We start from the raw sequence: 19698 nt of genomic DNA, 5'->3' as shown, positions 1-19698 counted from the left end.
ACATCATACAGATGTCAAAAGAATGAAACAGATCCTTGGTGCTGACACAGAAAGATGTTCATGTTATATCTTTCTACAATTTTTTTCTTTTACACTTTGAGTAATAACTGACAAAAATAAACCGCACATGTTCAAGTGTGCTATGTGACATTCTGACAAATGTAGACATCTGCAAAACTATCACCAGAATTAAGTTAATGAACATATCTATCACTCCCAAAGGTTTCCTCCTGCCCCTTTCTAATCCCTCCAACCCTTCCTGTAAGTGTTGATCTGCTTTCTGTCACTGCTTTCTAGTTTGTATTTTCTAGATTTTTATACAAACAGAACCATATACAGTATGTACTCTTTACTGCTTGGCTTCTTTCACTCAGCATGATTGTTTTGAGATTCATTCCTGTTGTTGCATGTATCAATAGTTCATTTTTTCCTCTGCTGAGTAGTATTCCATCATATAAACAAATCGGTTATCCATTCACCTCCTGATGGACATTTGGTTACTTCCAGTGTTGGGCTATTACAAACAAAGCTGCTATGAACATTCACGTAGAAGTCTTTGTACAAACATGTTTTCCCTTCTCTTGAGTAAATACCCAGGAATGAAATGACTTAATCACAAGGTAGGTGCACAACAAACTTTTTAAAATACTGCTAACTGCTTTTCAAATTAGCTATGCCATTGTACATTCCCACCAGCAGTGTATAAGAATTCTAGTTGTTTATAATGGCAAGGAGTAAATGTAGAAAAGAAAAATTTTTTTAAATCCAGTTGTTTTACATCCTCACCAACAATTGGCATGGTTAGTCTTTTTAATTTTAGTCATTCTAGTGGGTATGTAGTAGTATCTTATTGTGATTTTAGTTCAAATTTATTTAATGACTAAAGATGTTGAGCATCTTTTCATGTGCTTATCTGACATCTCTATATTGTCTTTGGTGAAATGTCTGTTCAAATATTTTGTGCATTTTCTATGCGATTGTCTATATGATTGAGTTTTTACAGTTCTTTTTCTTTCACTTTTTTTCACTTAACATGTATATAGGATCATCCTTTTTTTAAAAATAAGAAATTAAAAACTTAGGAACCCAACCCATATATGTATATTTAGACAGTTTGGTAGTCCACATGCCAAAACTATTCACAACTATTAACGATAATTATCTGGGGAAGAAGCAGTGAGGTTACTGGAGGACTTACTTTATACATTTCTATACTGTTTTTCAACAATCATATGAAATGTGATAGTCATTTCCCTTTGGGTGAGTGAAAGTTTGTGAAAAAAACACACACACCATACGAAAGCTAAAAATTCACCGCCACAACCAAATGAGTCAAAAACAAAGCCTCAAGTCACAGATTTCAAAAAGTCATGCCTATGAAAACAGAAGATTAATTCAGCAAAGCTCCTTAAGTAATCCCTTCCAATGTAGCAATTTGCAGATTAAGTGAGTGAGTAGTCAAGAAAAACAAGTCTTCAAGATTTATAGCCCCAGGTACCACTGTAGAACCCCAACAGAGACAGACAAGACTGCTGCAAAATGTCATCTCCCAGGGCACTGGTATGAGCTAAGGGATTAACCCAGATCTGGGACAGGTAAGCGCTGAACCAGGACATTTAAGAGAATTTCAAGAGACCAAAACTCAGGACCCCAAGTTGCCTTCTGCCCCACCCCTTCAGGTTACAAGGAAAGAAATATAAAAAGCAATATTCAGTCCTTAAACTAAAGTACAGCTGGAATGGGGAAAAGATAAATTGTTTCAAGTTGAGGTAAGAAGAAGAATTCACATACACTGTATCAGAGGAAACAAAAGATACAGAGAAAACGTCCCATATTAAAGTTGAGTGAAATGAAGTAAAATAGTCTGGCAGATATAAAAATAGCCATGGGGTGGAGAGAAATTAAAACAATTTGCAAGATGGATGAAGAACCGAAGAACTGTGTCTGGAGAAGAATTAACCCTAGTAAAACAAGTAGGTTTAATGTGAGTGCTTTACACTACAGGGGAACTAATAATATAAATTCAATAAAGTGCAAGAATTCAAATACAAGATGACAAAACAAAATAAGAGAAAGAAGATTAGAGCAAAGAACAAATCGAAACCTAAATAAGATAATTCACTCAAATAATTAAATTGGAAGCAGCAAAAGTAAGGAAGGGAAGGGAACGGGGCATGGGAAGGGAAATAAACTGAAAACCAAACTAATAGCATGGAGGAATGGTTTGGGCTAATCACAGTTAGTTGCTTTCACCATTTTTCCTATTCCATTCACTAATAAAAGAAAACGACAAAAATAGAGGATAGAAAATCCAGTATCTCTGAGGTGGAGAACTTACTAATAAAACAGAAAGAAAGAGAGTTCAGAGATATGATACAGAAAAATTTTCCAGCAATGAAGAAAGAACTCATCAAGGGTATATCACATATAGGGAAAAATGATACAGAATGATCACCATTGAGTTACAGTCTTGTTAAATTACTAAACTTCAAGAAAAAGAAAAGAAAATTTTCAGGCAAGTCTAATCTCTCTCTCTCTCTCTCTCTCTCTCTCTCTCTCCTCTCTCTCTCTCTCTCTCATCCATAAGAAAGAAAAACAAGAGTCAAGGTGTCCTCAGACTTCTTCACAGTTACATTCAATGGAAGAAGACAATGGAACAATGTCTACAACATTCTGAGGGAAAGAAAATGTGGCTCAAGAATATAATATCCAGCCAAGATACCATTCAAGTATAAAGGCACCTGGAAGACATTCTTAACATGTTAAGAATACAATAAATATAGCACCTGCAAGCTCTTCTTGAAGGAACTCCTCAATGATGAAATCCAGAAAACCAAGAAATAAATCAGAAATAGAGAAGTTGTGGTATAAGGCCTGGTTGTAAGCATACAATCCTTTTAAGTATAAAACTAAAAGGAAACCAACAGATAAAACAAACAGATGAATTTTTTTTTTTTTTTTTGAGACGAAGCCTCGCTGTGTTACCCAGGTTGGAGTGCAGTGGCGCGATCTTGGCTCACTGCAAGCTCCGCCTCCCAGGTTCACGCCATTCTCCTGCCTCAGCCTCCAAGTAGCTGGGACTACAGGCGCGCACCACCATGCCCGGCTAATTTTTTGTATTTTTAGTAGAGACGGGGTTTCACCGTGTTAGCCAGGATGGTCTCGATCTCCTGACCTCGTGATCCGCCCGCCTGGGCCTCCCAAAGTGCTGCGATTACAGGCTTGAGCCCCCGCGCCCGGCCACAAACAGATGATTTATGGTTATATAAGAGAATGTAAATATTATAAACCCTGACAAAGGAAAAATAATTTGAGTAACAAATAGTGGGGACAGAAGAAAACAACTGGAGGGAAGTGTAAGAAAGCTAACTGCTTCCTCTTTCACAGTAAAGCATCCAATGATAATGTTAAATATTGAAACAGGTAGATTTTTAAAATGACCACTAACTCCAAAGTATCTATCTTAGAAAAATGAAAACAGGCCAGGCATGGTGGCTCACACCACCATGGTATCCCAACATTTTGGGATACCAAGGCGGGTGGATCACTTGAAGTCAGGAATTCAAGACCAGCCTGGTCAACATGGTGAAACCCTGTCTCTACTAAAAATACGAAAATTAGCTGGGCTTGGTGGTACATGCCTGTAATCCCAGCTACTTGAGAGGCTGAGGCAGGAGAACTGCATGAACCCAGGAGGTGAAGGTTGCAGTGAGCCAAGATGGTGCCACTGCATTCCAGCCTGGGCGACAAGAGCAAAACTCCGTCTCAAAACAAAAAAAAAAGAAAAGAAAAGAAAACATACATCCACACAAAACCCTTAATGAAAGTTCATAGCAGTATTACGTTTTGTTTTTGTTTTTGTTTTTGTTTTTGAGATGGAGTCTCACTCTGTTACCAGGCTGGAGTGCAATGGCACGATCTTGGCTCACTACAACCTCCGCCTCCCGGGTTCAAGCAATTCCCCTGCCTCAGCCTCCCAAGTAGCTGGGACTACAGGCACGTACCACCACATCTGGCTACTTTTTTTTTTTTGTATTTTGTATTTTAGTAGAGATGGGGTTTCAACATGTTGGCCGGGATGGTCTTGATCTCCTGACCTCGTGATCCACCCACTTTGGCCTCCCAAAGTGATGGGATTACAGGCATGAGCCACCGCGCCCGGCCCAGCGTTACTCTTAATAACCAAAAAGTAGAAACAATCCAAATGTTCTTCAACAGATGAACAGATAAAATGTGATAAATACATATCATGGGTATTATTTGACTATAAAAAGGAATGAAGTTCTGATACATGCTATGGCATGGATGAACCTTGAAAATGTTAATGTTAAGTGAAAGAGGTCAGTCAAAAAGGACCATATATTGTATAATTCCATTTACATGAAATACCCAGGATAGGCAAATATATAGAGACAGAAAGTAGACCAGTGATTGCTTAAGGATCAGGGAGGGTGATAGCTAAAAGGGTAAAGGGTTTTTTTTTTTTTTGAGGTGATGAAAATTTTCTAAAATTGATTCAGGGGATGGTTGCACAACTCAGTGAATAGACTAAAAACTATTGCATTGTACACAAAAAACGGGCAATTGTATAGTATGTGAATTATATCAATAAGGCTGTTACCAAAAAAGATCCACTAAAAAAGTGGCCAACTGCTCAATGGCTTTCATAATATTTTTTCTTAAGCTTAGAGGAATGTTAACAACTAATATCTTTTACTTTAAAAAAACATTTGTCTGAAGATGAGCTATTCTTTCATTTTATTTTGGTGTTTTATTCTGTTAAATTCAAGTAAAATTAAACAAGACGATTTTAATTTATTATACTATGATCCAATATTAAAATGATTTTTCAGTTTTTCCATCCGGTCAACCCGTTATGTATATACATAGAAGATACATGAAATAATTTCCACATAATGTGAAAACTGGGGTAGTAGGAATGTGGGTGATTTGTGCTTAATAATGAGTATGGGTTATTTTTATTTGTCTTCAAATTGTTCTTATAAAGAACAAACTATTCAACCTGAGAAAGCTGACTGCAAACTGTAAAAAATAAAGAACTAAGTGAATATACCAAAATGTTAATGTCTACATATGAGCAGTGGGATTAGGAATGATTTTTTCCCTCCTTTACTATTTTCTGTACTTTTCAAGTTTTCCTATAATAAACATCTATTATTTTATAAACAGAAGAAGTAAAAAGAATAGTAAAAGAATTAAAGGGATATTGTAAGCATTTCTTTAAACAATTACTTGATTCTTACCTGGGCTCCCTCTGCCGCTCCTGAATAATCTTTCTTCCTGGCCAGATGTCACCCATCTGTGTCTGATGAAGGAGGGACTGTCCCACTGTCTCTCTTTTGCTCACTTCAAGACAAACAAAAGTATGCCAGGGTGGTGGTTATGAGTAGGAAAAAAAGGGAACAACCCTCATAGCAAATCCCCTGAAGTACACCATGCTTGCAGAAGGGATGACAATACAATCTTTGATTCTCCACAAACTGGCTGAGCCCATGGATTAAGATGCCACCAGTCAGAATACACTAGAATTCCATACCAAGAACTATCTCTAGACAGGTCCAGTACCTGCAGGTTGTGGCGCAGGGACATCCTGATTAGCTCACTACCTGTGCGGTAAGCAAAACGGTTCACTTTCTGGTCATAAAACCAGTCCCCAGTTGCTTTCTTCAACTCTCTGGAAGAAATAAAAGAAAATGACAGGTGGATAAAGAATGGTTCTTGTCTAATAAAGGCTAAGGAAAGAAATTCTCACCACAACCAGGGCCTCATCTCCTCTCTATTCAGCCATAGGTGACACTCACATTTCTTGGCGCACACCTTGCACCTCCAGGTACCATTGCTTTCCTGTATGCGGCAGTCCCGACACACCAGGTGATTACAACCCCGACAAGTATTGGTTTTGGGACTCAAACGGCCCAGGCTCTCCTGGCACCGGGCACAGGTCCGATCACTGTAGTGCTGGCTGCCCCTCTTGGCCCCTTTCCTTTTTATCTCCAGTAACTCATTCTTTAGTCGCCTGCCAAGACCCAAAAAAGAAGCATAAGTGGATTCAGGATATACATAGATTGGATGGAGAGGGGTTGAAAGGTAAACAGAATAAGACTATTTGGTTCTGTGGAAGCAACAAACTCAGAGCCCAACATGACCCAATAAGTAGTGGTAAACATCACATATACAAATTCCTACGAAAGTCAGGTAGGAGACATAAGGAAAAGCCCAGACATCATTGGTCAAAGGCCTGGGACCCTATGCATTTTGGGGAACTCTTACTTAATCCTTTTCTCATCTGCTTTCCGGACCTCCTCATCTCGCTGTAGAACACTGAGAATCAAATCCTTTTCTTCCTCAGACAGAAAAGAAAGGTCCAGTAACTCCGACATGATTCATTCAACTTTTTCTTCTACTCTTCTTTCTTCAAAACAACCAGACAAGGAGAGCTACCAGAGTTCCCTGAAATGACAAAAGATCTAATTTCACACAGATGATTTACTCAGGAATAGGCCCACAGCCCTAAACCCTTTCAATAGGTTACTTTCCCCTTGAGCCAAGCTAAAGAGACAAAGTAGAAGTATCTGACCTATTTACTCTTCCTACTCCCATCCGAATCATGCCCTGAAAATGAAGAGTCCTTGATTTTTCAGAAAGAAAAAGTTATTCATGACTCTGGGAAAAGGATTGGTTATTCAGTATATGCATCTTAGTCTGGAAAGAACATAGAACAGCTGAGTCAATCTCCCCCTCCACCAAGTGAGTCCTCAATCATCCAATTTTTAATACTTTAAATGTTCTCAAATCTCAAGCCTATTAACCCAAATAACCAGGCAGCTGGTCTCTGCAGTGAAGGAGAAAAGCACATGAAGGCTCCTGCCAGTTTTGGCCCAGTTCTCTATTCCTGACCAGCTTCCATTCTCCCAGGAGTCAGTCAGCTTTCTGCTATGCTTCAAAACTTCCCCCACCTACTCTGTCTCTCAAAGTTCTTATCATACTAGTACTCTAGCACTACCTCCAGGATATCTTTCCCAAATTCATGAATACTTGTTGAGCACTACTCTGACAGGCATTCTGTAAAGTGCTGGGGATACAAAGATGAGTAAGGCACAGTTCCTACCCTTACGAAAATCACAGAGTAGCAGGGGAGACAGACACACATAAATACAGTACAACACATTAAGTGCTATCAGAGGGATTATAAATTAAGTGCTATGGGAACTTAGGGAAGAAAGTAACTCATTCTATCTTGCATAGAGAGAGGAAAGACTGCAGCGTACATGGGAAATTTTACAGAAGAGGTGGATTTTGCCTTATCAGAGGACAAATTTCCTGGTAGGGAAGAATGGTAGGAAAGATAGCTTGGGCCCAGATTATATAACTCTTTTATTATTATTATTATTATACTTTAAGTTCTAGGGTACATGTGCACAACGTGCAGGTTTGTTACATATGTATACATGTGCCATGTTGGTGTGCTGCACCCATTAACTCATCATTTACATTAGGTATATCTCCTAATGCTATCCCTCCCCCCACCCCCTCCCCACAATAGGACCCAGTGTGTGATGCTCCCCTTCCTGTATAACTCTTAAAAACTTTTTAAAAAATTTTAAGAATTTTGGCTCAGCATGGAGGCTCTCACCTATAATCCCAGCACTTTGGAAGGCTGAGGCAGGAGGATCGCTTGAGCCCAGGAGTTCAAGACCAGCCTGGGCAACACAGGGAGACTCAGTCTCTACAAAAAGAAAAATCAAAACTCAGCTGGGTATGAAAGTTCACACCTGCATTCCCAGCTACTCGAGAGGCTGAAGTGGGAGGATTGTTTGAGCCTGTGAGGTTGAGGTTACAGTGAGCCAAGACCATACTATCACGTGTGGCCCACTCTAGCCTGGGCAACAGAGCAAGATCCTGTCTAGAAGAAATTTTTTTTATCTTAAAACTTACTGCATAGACAATAGAAATCCATCAAACATCTCTGATGTTGCTTTTTGATTCTGGGAAATCACATGATGAAATTCATTTTACAAAGACATATTATAGCTATATTGCTCTAGCTATAATATGAAAGACCGATTTAGAGGACAAATCAGAGGACAATTTGGTAGTGCATACATTTAAAATAGGTATACTACTTAACCAAGCAACATGACTTCTAAGAATCTACCTAATAGAAATATTCATACAAATGCACAATCAAGATTATATGCACAAGACTATTACTGCAACATTTTTTTATTATTATTTTTTTACTTTTAAAAATTTTTAATTGATAGTGCTCGAATACAATATGTCACTTATAAAACTTTGTTCTGTGAACCCTTGGCCAGTAAGTTTTTTTTTTTATTATTATACTTTAAGTTCTAGGGTACATGTGCATAATGTGCAGGTTTGTTCCATATGTATTTGTGCCATGTTGGTGTGCTGCACCCATCAACTTGTCAGCACCCATCAATTCATCATTTATATCCCCAATGCAATCCCTCCCCCCTTCCCCCTCCCCCTCCCCCCTCCCCATGATAGGCCCCAGTGTGTGATGTTCCCCTTCCCGAGTCCAAGTGATCTCATTGTTCAGTTCCCACCTATGAGTGAGAACATGCGGTGTTTGGTTTTCTCTTCTTGTGATAGTTTGCTAAGAATGATGGTTTCTAGCTGCGTCCATGTCCCTACAAAGGATGCAAACTCATCCTTTTTTATGGCTGCATAGTATTCCATGGTGTATATGTGCCACATTTTCTTAATCCAGTCTGTCACAGATGGACATTTTGGTTGATTCCAAGTCTTTGCTATTATGAATAGTGCTGCAATAAACATACGTGTGCATGTGTCTTTGTAGTAGAAAAATTTATAATCCTTTGGGTATATGCCCAGTATTGGCATGGCTGGGTCATATGGTACATCTAGTTCTAGATCCTTGAGGAATTGCCATACTGTTTTCCATAATGGTTGAACCAGTTTACAATCCCACCAACAGTGTAAAAGTGTTCCTATTTCTCCACATCCTCTCCAACACCTGTTGTTTCCTGATTTTTTAATGATTGCCATTCTAACTGGTGTGAGATGGTATCTCATTGTGGTTTTGATTTGCATTTCTCTGATGGCGAGTGATGATGAGCATTTTTTCATGTGTCTGTTGGCTGTATGAATGTCTTCTTTTGAGAAATGTCTGTTCATATCCTTGCCCACTTTCTGATGGGGTTGTTTTTTTCTTGTATATTTGTTTGAGTTCTTTGTAGATTCTGGATATTAGCCCTTTGTCAGATGAGTAGATTGCAAAAATTTTCTCCCATTCTGTAGGCTGCCTGTTCACTCTGATGGTAGTTTCTTTTGCTGTGCAGAAGCTCTTTAGTTTAATTAGATCTCATTTATCAATTTTGGCTTTTGCTGCCGTTGCTTTTGGTGTTTTAGACATGAAGTCCTTGCCCATGCCTATGTCCTGAATGGTACTACCTAGATTTTCTTCTAGGGTTTTTATGGTATTAGGTCTAACATTTAAGTCTCTAATCCATCTTGAATTAATCTTCGTATAAGGAGTAAGGAAAGGATCCAGTTTCAGCTTTCTACTTATGGCTAGCCAATTTTCCCAGCACCATTTATTAAATAGGGAATCCTTTCCCCATTTCTTGTTTCTCTCAGGTTTGTCAAAGATCAGATGGCTGTAGATGTGTGGTATTATTTCTGAGGACTCTGTTCTGTTCCATTTGTCTATAGCTCTGTTTTGGTACCAGTACCATGCTGTTTTGGTTACTGTAGCCTTGTAGTATAGTTTGAAGTCAGGTAGCGTGACGCCTCCAGCTTTGTCCTTTTGACTTAGGATTGTCTTGGCAATGCGGGCTCTTTTTTGGTTCCATATGAACTTTAAAGCAGTTTTTTCCAATTCTGTGAAGAAACTCATTGGTAGCTTGATGGGGATGGCATTGAATCTATAAATAACCTGGGCAGTATGGCCATTTTCATGATATTGATTCTTCCTATCCATGAGCATGGTATGTTCTTCCATTTGTTTGTGTCCTCTTTGATTTCACTGAGTAGTGGTTTGTAGTTCTCCTTGAAGAGGTCCTTTACATCCCTTGTAAGTTGGATTCCTAGGTATTTTATTCTCTTTGAAGCAATTGTGAATGGAAGTTCATTCCTGATTTGGCTCTCTGCTTGTCTGTTACTGGTGTATAAGAATGCTTGTGATTTTTGCACATTAATTTTGTATCCTGAGACTTTGCTGAAGTTGCTAATCAGCTTAAGGAGCTTTCGGGCTGAGACGATGGGGTTTTCTAAATATACAATCATGCAACATTATTTTTAAGAACAGAAACAGTTATTTAACAGAGGAATCATTAAACAAAACAGTATGTCCACATATGGAACATTATGTCGCTATTGAAAATGTAGTAGATACATACATATTGACATAAAAATATGGCCATGAGTGAAAAAGTAGTTGTAGGACAATAAAAAAAAATCTTGTATAAAGAATTTATCTAAATATTTGTATATGCAAAGAGAAAGGTCTAGAAAAATATCTGCTATCATTGGTTTCCCTTGGTGAGTAGAATTGGGAAGGGGCAACTTTCACTTTTTACTTCATATAGTTCTAATTTGTTTTTATACATATCTTCCATTTATGTCTCAAAAAAGAAAACAATGCAAATGAGGCAGAGATATTATTACAATACTCCAGCAAAAAACAACCTAGATTTACTAACTGTGTCTCTAAATAATTAGACCAGTCATTTTATTTTTCATTTCATTTTATTTTTCATTTCATTTTATTTTTCATTTTTAGAGACAGAGTTTCACTATGTTGCCCAGCCTGGACTCAAATTCCTGGGTTCAAGCGATCCTCCTGCCTCAGCCTCCCAAGTAGCTGGAACTATAGGCAGAGCCACCGTGCCCAGCAGAAGTCATTTTATTTCTGATCCTTTCGTTTCTCATCTACAAAACGACCCACCTCAAACGTTGTTTAAAAAATTAAATAATGTGTATTAAAGGGCCAATCACAATGTTTGGAGTACAATGATAAAGGCCTTAGCCAGGCAGCAAGAAAAAACAGAATAGGTTTGAGAAGCAGAATTGACAGAATAGGGAGACTGACTGAGCAGAGAGGATGAAGAAGGTGAAGTCAGAGATGCCTAGTTCACATGTCTAGATTAAACAACTGACTGGCTAGTGACAGCCCTCATAGCGATAGGAGATAGAAGGAAAGAAACAGGTTTGCAAGTAAGGCAAAAAGTTTTGTTTTAACCCTATTAAGTTAGTGTTGCATACTTGATATCCAAGTAACTGGGCCCAGGAAATAGTTGGAGACACAGGGCTCGACCTCAGGAAGAAAAACTGTATCTGAAAATATACATTTGGTAGTCATGGGAGTCAAAGAGCCCAAGGTAGACAGAGAGTGAAAAAGGAAATGAGAATCACACTTACCTTCTCTCCTCTCCTTTGAAACTACACAACAGGCCCCTTTCACTTTTTTATTTTTATTTGTCTTTTTTTACTAATTCCCTACAAGACAGTGGAGAAAATAAACAACACGGCAAAGCTATACAGGTTCCTGCAATATTTCCTCAACTTGTATATTCCTGGTCTTTATCGAACTATAAGATGTTAAGCCTCTTTCACACACCCTTTCTTAGTCTTGAGGAAGTCTTCTTAGTTCTTATCACCAAGGAGAATATATACCCTCCGTGAAAACAAGGACTTTTTCAATCTTCTCCTCTGTATCTGCCCTAGCACTTAATGCAATATCTGGTATGTAATTTTGCATATGCTGCCAATATTGCGATCACTGTCATTGTCACCCCCAACAGTATCCTTTATTGAGAATTGACTATATGCCAAACAAGTACCTTACATATATTAACTAATTTAATCCTTGTCACACCACCAAGAGTGAGTGACTATTATTACCCCATTGTATAGATGAGGATTCAGAAGAGGTTGGGCCAACTTGCCCAAGAATAAAGAGCAAGTAAGTGAAATTGCAGGGATTCAAGCCCAGAAAATCTGACACTAGAGTTGGTGCTCTACAGGCTCAGTCTAGGCAGAATTATAACCAAAGCAACTATAAAATACTAAACAGACAAATCAAAAGCATTGTGGAAATGAATTCCCATATGTGTGATTACGGCTGAAACACTGCAAAAAAATCAGTGGTTCCTGGATAAAAGAGGTATTATCAGTTATCTGTCAGCTAAAAAGCAAGGATGGCACAGGCACACTAGAAATGAGAACCATAGCAGATTAAAAAACTGGTGCCTGTGGAGAGGCAGCAGAATACTGTGATGAGAAAGGCATGTTGGCATAATAATGAGACCAAGTAATATCAAAATCCAGGGAAGTAAGAAGATCCTTGAAGATAGTATCTTAAGACAATGGAACTACCAACATTGTACATCTTCCCTTTCTTTTTCATTATGGACCTGACCAACCAGAACTGCCCCCTCTGAAATCTTAAATTCAAGAATTCTCACTTTCCAACCACAGCTCACTCTTGCTGTATCTGTTCTTCGGCCTTATCAAGACCACAGTCTCTTGAGCTCCACGTTGTCTCTTGGTCCACTTGCCTTCTGCTGATCTATCTTCCCTCCATACCCATCCTGGATTCCAGATGGCTCAACATTTGAACCACTCTCACCAGTACTTTCCATATCTGTATACCCTCATCCCTCTGCCACAACTGCCCATGAAAATCCCAAACCTGTGCTAATCCTCTAGCCTGCCTTGTCTGCTCCCATACCCAGGTTCTACATAATTCCTGGTCTACAACCTCAGCTGAACCCTCACTGTCACCCATAAATCCTGTTACTTATGCCTGTTCAATTTCTTTACCTAGTCCCTTGGGTTCTATTTAAGCCTTCATTCATCTCACACTCCCACTTCCCTTCCCTCAAGTCCCATCAGACATGCTTGTCTCATACTTGTAAAAAGATGTTTGTAAGACCATCAGCCATGGACTCTATCAGCTCCCTGCCTCCTCTTCCCCATCACTTGCCAATCTGACTCCTTTCAGAAAAGCCATATCCCACCCCAAGCCCCACCTTCCACCATAGGTTGCTGTTGTTTCCAACACTAACCCTGTTAACAGCCAGCTTGTTTGCAATGGGATCTTGCAGAATCAGTAACGAGGAGAAAAAAACAAATTAAGAACAAAAATTAAAAGGCAAGAAGACAAAGGTAAGTGCAGAAAAAACTGAGACAAAGAGAAAACAAAAGGTAAAATGGTAAAAACAAGTTCAAGTATATCAATGAATATGAAACTCATATATGAGCAAAATTCACCCTTTGAAATACAGGATTAACAGACTGGATAAAAGGAAAAAATCCAGTTATGTGCCATTTATGAGAGACACATCTAAAACATAAATTGAAGGGAAAATTGAAAGTAAAAAGATGGGAAAAGATAAACCAGGTGCTAGCCAAAAGAAAGCTGAGGTAGCTATATTAATATCTAAAAGTAAAAAAGACAATAAAAGCATTATAAAGGATAGATAAGATCACTACATAGAGATAATAAACATGCATCCACTAATAAAACATCACTAAATATACAAAGGAACAAGAGAGAGAAATCGAAAAATCGACCATCAAAATGAGAGGTTAACATATACCTCTTTGTTGTCGCAATTATGAATGGTACGAACAGATACAAACTAGTAAATATATAGACAAGTTGAACAACAAAATGAGCTTGATTTAATGGAAATACGAAAAATTTATATATCCAACTGAAGAATTACATTATTTTTAAGCACATATAGAATACTTACCCCCAAAACTGACCATGTACTAGGCTGTAATGCAAGTCTCCATAATTAAAAAAAAAAAAAATCCTTCCCATACAGACCAGTCTCTGACTTCGAGGAAATTAAATAAGAAATCAATTTAAAATATGATAATTTCTTATCATGATACTTTTTGAATATTTAAAAAGACACTTCTAAATAACCCACATGTCAAAGAAGAGATCATAATGGTACTAAATCTATCCTTAACATCTTAGAGAAAAAACCTGCCTCCTACCTCACTACCATTACTACTCCCCACAGTATGGCATCTAATGTTCTCTAGAAATTCAAAAAGGAAAATATGAAAAAAAATACAGCTTTCATATGCAATAAACCAAGTGATATATTTTTATGGTAAATAGTACATCATATTTTGAAAACTAGAACTCAGGAAAATAATGGAGGCACAAATACAATTATAATAAGAAAACCAGACAGATGTGAAGTTAGAAAAGCTATGACTATTCAGATACTCCCAGTTTGTGGCTACTAGGGTTTAATAGAGAAACCAAAGCCCAAGAAAACTTAAGACCCTTCATTACGTTCAGTCCCAGGTGTATAATCAAAAAGGCAAGATGATCTATTGAGAAGATCACGGCTTAGGTAACATGAGTGTCAGAATCTCAGATGGACAACTTGTTCTGTGTTAGTCCTGAGGTGTCAAGACTCAGATGAAGTATCTTAATACAGCATCCTTGTGGGACCCATGCCATAAAAAGATATTTTAGAAAAGGTGGTTTGTATCATTCTCAGCAAACTAACACAAGAACAGAAAACCAAACACCGCATGTTCTCTCATAAGTGGAGATGAACACTGAGAACACATGGACACAGGGAGGAGAACATCACACACCGGGGCCTGTCGGGGGGTGGGGGGCTAGGGGAGGGATAACATTAGGATAAATACCTAATGTAGATGACGGGTTGATGGGTGCAGCAAACCACCATGGCACGTGTATACCTATGTAACAAACCTGCACATTCTGGTATCCCAGAACTTAAAGTATAATAAAAAATGTTAAACAAAGAAAAGATGGCTTACTTAGCAATTACACCTATTTATTGCTTAAAAAAAAAATGAGAATAATATGTTAATGCAAATACTTACAAAACCAAAGGAAAAACTAAATCTACCATCAAAATGGGAAGTTAGAAGTTACCATACCTCTCTCAATTACTGATAGTACAACAGATGAAAAATGAGTAAATATGTAGACAAGTTGAACAACACAATAAGCTTGATCTAAAGGACATACGTAGAATTCCATATCCAATTGGATATATCCAGTCTATATCCTAATCCTAATGATTGAGAAATAATAACAATGAATGAAAATAAACACACAACTGGTTTTCAAGAAGGGGATGGGTGAGCTATCTCAAATTATTTCAAATTCTGAAAACCAATTTTAAAAATGAAAAACTAGGCAAAACCTGACAGGAAGCATAGAATCATGAAAATAGTGGTGAAAGACAGACTTGGGTTCAAATCCTAGCTCTCATATAGCTTAGCTATATGACCTTGGGCACGATACTAGAATATTAACAAGATGACTAAAAATATCGAATTCCTTGTAAGAATAGTACTCAGATTAAAAATAATAATTGGTGTTCCCAAAATGAAAACTGATGTGAATTAGGAAAACACCAAGTAATGTCCCTGCCCTGAATAGCAAATACAACAGATTTTGCTGTGTTGCATGCAGGCCACATATAAATGTGAAGATGGTAATATATTGTACTTATGCTCAAACTAGAAACATCTACCAGATGTAACCTCTTTGAAGGTAGGTACTATATCTGGATATCACAGCCCCAGGAGCTTGGCACAGTATGTGACACACAGTATGAGTTCAACAAAAGTTTAGTGAATGTCTTTATCCAGAAATCTATTTGTGTTTACATGTTTAAACTTAAACCCACGGAAATTGAAGAGCTGTAATAGAGCTGAGAGAAAAATGTTTTTGTTTTCCTGAGGCAGTGTGTGAGCTGTGGTTAAAAGCTTGGACTCTGGGCCGGGTGGGTGGCTCACACCTGCAATCCCAGCATTTTGGGAGGCTAAGGCAGGTGGATCACTTGAGGCCAGGAGTTCGAGAAGAGCCTGGCCAACATGGTGAAACCCTGTCTCTACAAAAAACCAAAAACAACAACAACAACAAAAATTAGCTGGGCGTGGTGGCTTGCGCCTGTAGTCCCAGATACTCAGGACACTGAGGCAGAGAATGGCTTGAACCTGGGAGGCGGAAGTTGCAGTGAGCCAAGATGGTGCAACTGCACTCCAGCCTGGGCGACAGAGTGAGACTCCGTGTCAATAAAACAAACAAACAACAAAAAAGTTTGGACTTGAGCCAGACTGCCTGAACTAGAATCCCAACTTCCCTATTTACTAGCTGTGTGACCTTAGGTAAGTTACTAAACATCTCAGTACCTCAATTTCCTCACTTGTAAAATGAAGATAAAAATTGTACCTACCCTTTGGGGCTTGTTGTTATAAAGATTAAATGCATTTTTAAAATATGTAAAGTGCTTAAAGTAAGGAGAACACAAAGAATGCTAAGTGTTACCTATTTCTGTCAGTTTGTATATGTTCATTTGTGCTTTCAGACTTAAACTAGGTCTTAGAAAATGACATTTATTTTCTTTTAAAGCATGCAGATGAATTATGAGTTAAACTGTCTAGACATCAGTTAAAGTTTCAGGCTATTGTTTTTGTTATTTAAATTTTTTTTATTTCAATAGCTTTTGGGGTACAAGTAGTCTGGGTTACATGGATGAATTTATAGTGATTAATTTCAATGCACTCATCAGAGGTCACTGTTTTTGAAGTGAGGAACCATGCTCACAGTCTTATAGATGACAGAAAATTTTCTTAAAAATTGACCCATGCTCGGCCGGGCGCGGTGGCTCAAGCCTGTAATCCCAGCACTTTGGGAGGCCGAGACAGGCGGATCACGAGGTCAGGAGATAGAGACCATCCTGGCTAACACGGTGAAACCCCGTCTCTACTAAAAAAATACAAAAAACTAGCCGGGCGTGGTGGCGGGCGCCTGTAGTCCCAGCTACTAGGGAGGCTGAGGCAGGAGAATGGCGTAAACCTGGGAGGCGGAGCTTGCAGTGAGCTGAGATCCGGCCACTGCACTCCAGCCTGGGCGACAGAGCGAGACTCCATCTCAAAAAAAAAAAAAAAAAAAAATTGACCCATGCTCAAGGGCCAAAAGGCTGAACTGGTATTAAATTATTCCTCTAAAGTTATAAGTAATAATTATATGATGGTTTTGCAAATACATTCTAATAGATTATCATATCCTGCCAAAGTGATATAATAACAGTATTTTGCTGTTTAGGCTAAAGACAATGGACAATTTTATACCTCACTGAACACGAAAAAGTGAACCAGAGTCTTTCAAAATATATTTGTTTAACCAAGAAGCCGGAATTAAACTGCTCTTGTTAAAATGATACTGTTTTACACAGAAACTGATTAATGAGTTTTATACTGATGTGAGATTTATACTGCTGCATGCCAGATTCTGTATACTTTTGAACATGGGTATTTACAACTGACTTAGCTATGTCAAGAAATGTGATGGTGTGTACACTTTTTTCAAAAGATGGGAATTTAAATTGGGCTACAAATTATAATTGGTCATAATTGGGGATTATAAAATGTCAAGGTGGAATGAACTTCCACCCTGCCTGAAACAATAACAACAACAACAAATGCACCAAATACATGAAACAATGGTTTTCAAATCGCTGAACATCAGGCAATCAAGGACTACGATTTCTGAGACGGGAAACAAATAAGGTAAGCCCTTTGATTTTCCCAGCTTACTGTCTTAAGGGACTTCCCAGATAATGGTACAGAAAGGAAGAACCCAGGTAGAGCCTAGTAAACTCCCTGAGTTCTGGAGACAGAGCTGAGAGTCTGGGAAAAAAACAGGTAGCTGGAGTTCATAGGACAGAGGACCTGAGAGAGCTCCACAGAAAGAGAAAGAGATCTTCAGAGGCCTGCAGAAGATTTTACTCAAGTATTTAGCAAAGGAGTGATTAGCCCATTGTATGCCTGTGAGGAAATTACTCTAGGCCAGGGAAAGAACTACCTGAAAGGATTCAAAAGAACAATGCCTGTCATTCACACAGGGCTAAGAATAGTGCCTGTTTGCGCCAGCCAAATTGGAAAACCTCATGATTCACAGGACAGGAGCTGAAGGACTCAGAACGGTCTTGCCTCAGTAGTGGGAAACAGCCCAGATTATGCACTGCTCTGGTCCTGCCTAACAAATATAAACAGCAAAACCTTAAAGGGTCACTCTGTATCCAAGTAATTTAAGTGCATGCCAGAGCTCAAGTATATTTATAGTAATACAAAAATATGCAGTACTCAACAAGGTCAAAGTCATAATATTTGGTACCCAGTAAAAAAAACTCACAGGCATGCACAAAAGCAAGAAAAGATGATCCATAATAATGAGAAAAATCAATCAAAAAGACCAAGAACTGATACAAATGTTAGAATTGGTAAACAAAGTCATTAAAGCAGTTATTATAACTACATTCTATATGTTCAAAAAGTTAGGTAGGGGACATGGGAGATGTAAAAAGACTCAAATCAAACCTACGGATAAAAGGTACAATGTCTGAGATGAAAAATACACTAGTTGGGATTAACAGCAAATTGGACATTACAGTAGAAAAGAGTTAAGAACTTGAAGACATAGCAATAGAAATTATTCAAAATGGAACGCAGAAAGAAAAAAATTGAAAAAGAAAAAGGAATTAATGAGCTGTGGGACAACATCAAGCTACCTTCTATACATGTCATTGATGTCACCAAAAATAATGGCCCAAATTTGGTGAACACTATAAACTCACGGATCCAAGAAGCTCTATGAACATTAAGCACCAGAAACATAAAGAAAAATACACCATGTGGCACACCATAAATTGCTTAGAACCAGAAATAATGGGAAAATCTTAAAAGAGGCTAGAGTGGTGGGGTGGGGTGGGGTTGGGGTCTTGGGGAAGGACACATTATATATATACAGATGAACAAAGATCATGATAAAAGCAAATTTATCATTGGAAACAATGCAGTGTAAAGACAGAACGACCTCTCTAAAATACCGAAAGAAAAAAAAAAAAGATCGACCTAGATAGAATTCTACACGCAGCAAGATATCATTCAAAAACAGAGGTGAAATAAAGACTTTTTCAGACATGCAAAAGTTGAAAGAATTAATCACCAACAGACCTGCACTATAAAAAGTGTTAAAGGAAGTCCTTGAGGCAGAAAGAAAATGGTACTGCACAGAAATATAGGTCTACAAAAAGAAATACAGAGCACATACAATGGTAACAATGTACGTAAAAATACTTTTTTCTTATTATTTAAATCTCTTTTAAAATATAATCGACAGTTTAAAGGAAAAATAACGATATATTGTGAGGTTCAAAACATATGGTAGAACAAAGCTGAAACTTAACCTGATTTCAAGAGACACTATAAATCCACAGTAATGAAGTCAATGTGGTATTGGGCATGAAGATAGACAAATAAATAAAAGGAACAGAATAGAGAGTATGGAAATAAGCCCTTATGTTTACAGTCACTTGATTTTTTTAATAAAGGTGAAAGGAAGTTTAGTGGAGAAATGACAGTCTTTTCAACAAGTAGTGCGGGAAAAACTAGATATCCATATGAAAAAAAAGCAAGCATTTCTGACATGACACGTAAAAGCGTGATCCAGAACTTGATAAATTAGGCTTTGTCAAAATTTAAAACCTCTGCTTTGTAAGAACTTTATTAGAAAATAAAAAGATAAGCCATATACTGGAAGAAAATATTTGCAACTAGTATATCTGATAAGGACTTATATCCAGAATATATAAAGAACTCTCAGAACTCTAC

General features: G+C 38.0%; 1 protein-coding gene across 1 annotated transcript in view; it reads right to left on the bottom strand.

Annotated features, from left to right (window-relative positions):
- SYTL4 (synaptotagmin like 4) overlaps nucleotides 1-19698 on the bottom strand; it is a 58666-nt gene that overhangs the window by 21566 nt on the left and 17402 nt on the right. The window contains 5 exon segments of the mRNA XM_033201164.1: nucleotides 5265-5367; nucleotide 5429; nucleotides 5587-5695; nucleotides 5819-6037; nucleotides 6292-6471. Coding sequence (XP_033057055.1) covers nucleotides 5265-5367; nucleotide 5429; nucleotides 5587-5695; nucleotides 5819-6037; nucleotides 6292-6401 — 542 coding nt within the window. The 5' untranslated portion in view covers nucleotides 6402-6471.

This window comes from Trachypithecus francoisi, unplaced genomic scaffold (genome assembly GCF_009764315.1).
Source record: "Trachypithecus francoisi isolate TF-2019V2 unplaced genomic scaffold, Tfra_2.0 Lachesis_group6, whole genome shotgun sequence".
Taxonomy (NCBI): Eukaryota; Metazoa; Chordata; class Mammalia; order Primates; family Cercopithecidae; genus Trachypithecus; species Trachypithecus francoisi.
Note: the sequence above shows the minus strand (reverse complement) of the source record. Positions and strands in the feature narration are given on the sequence as shown.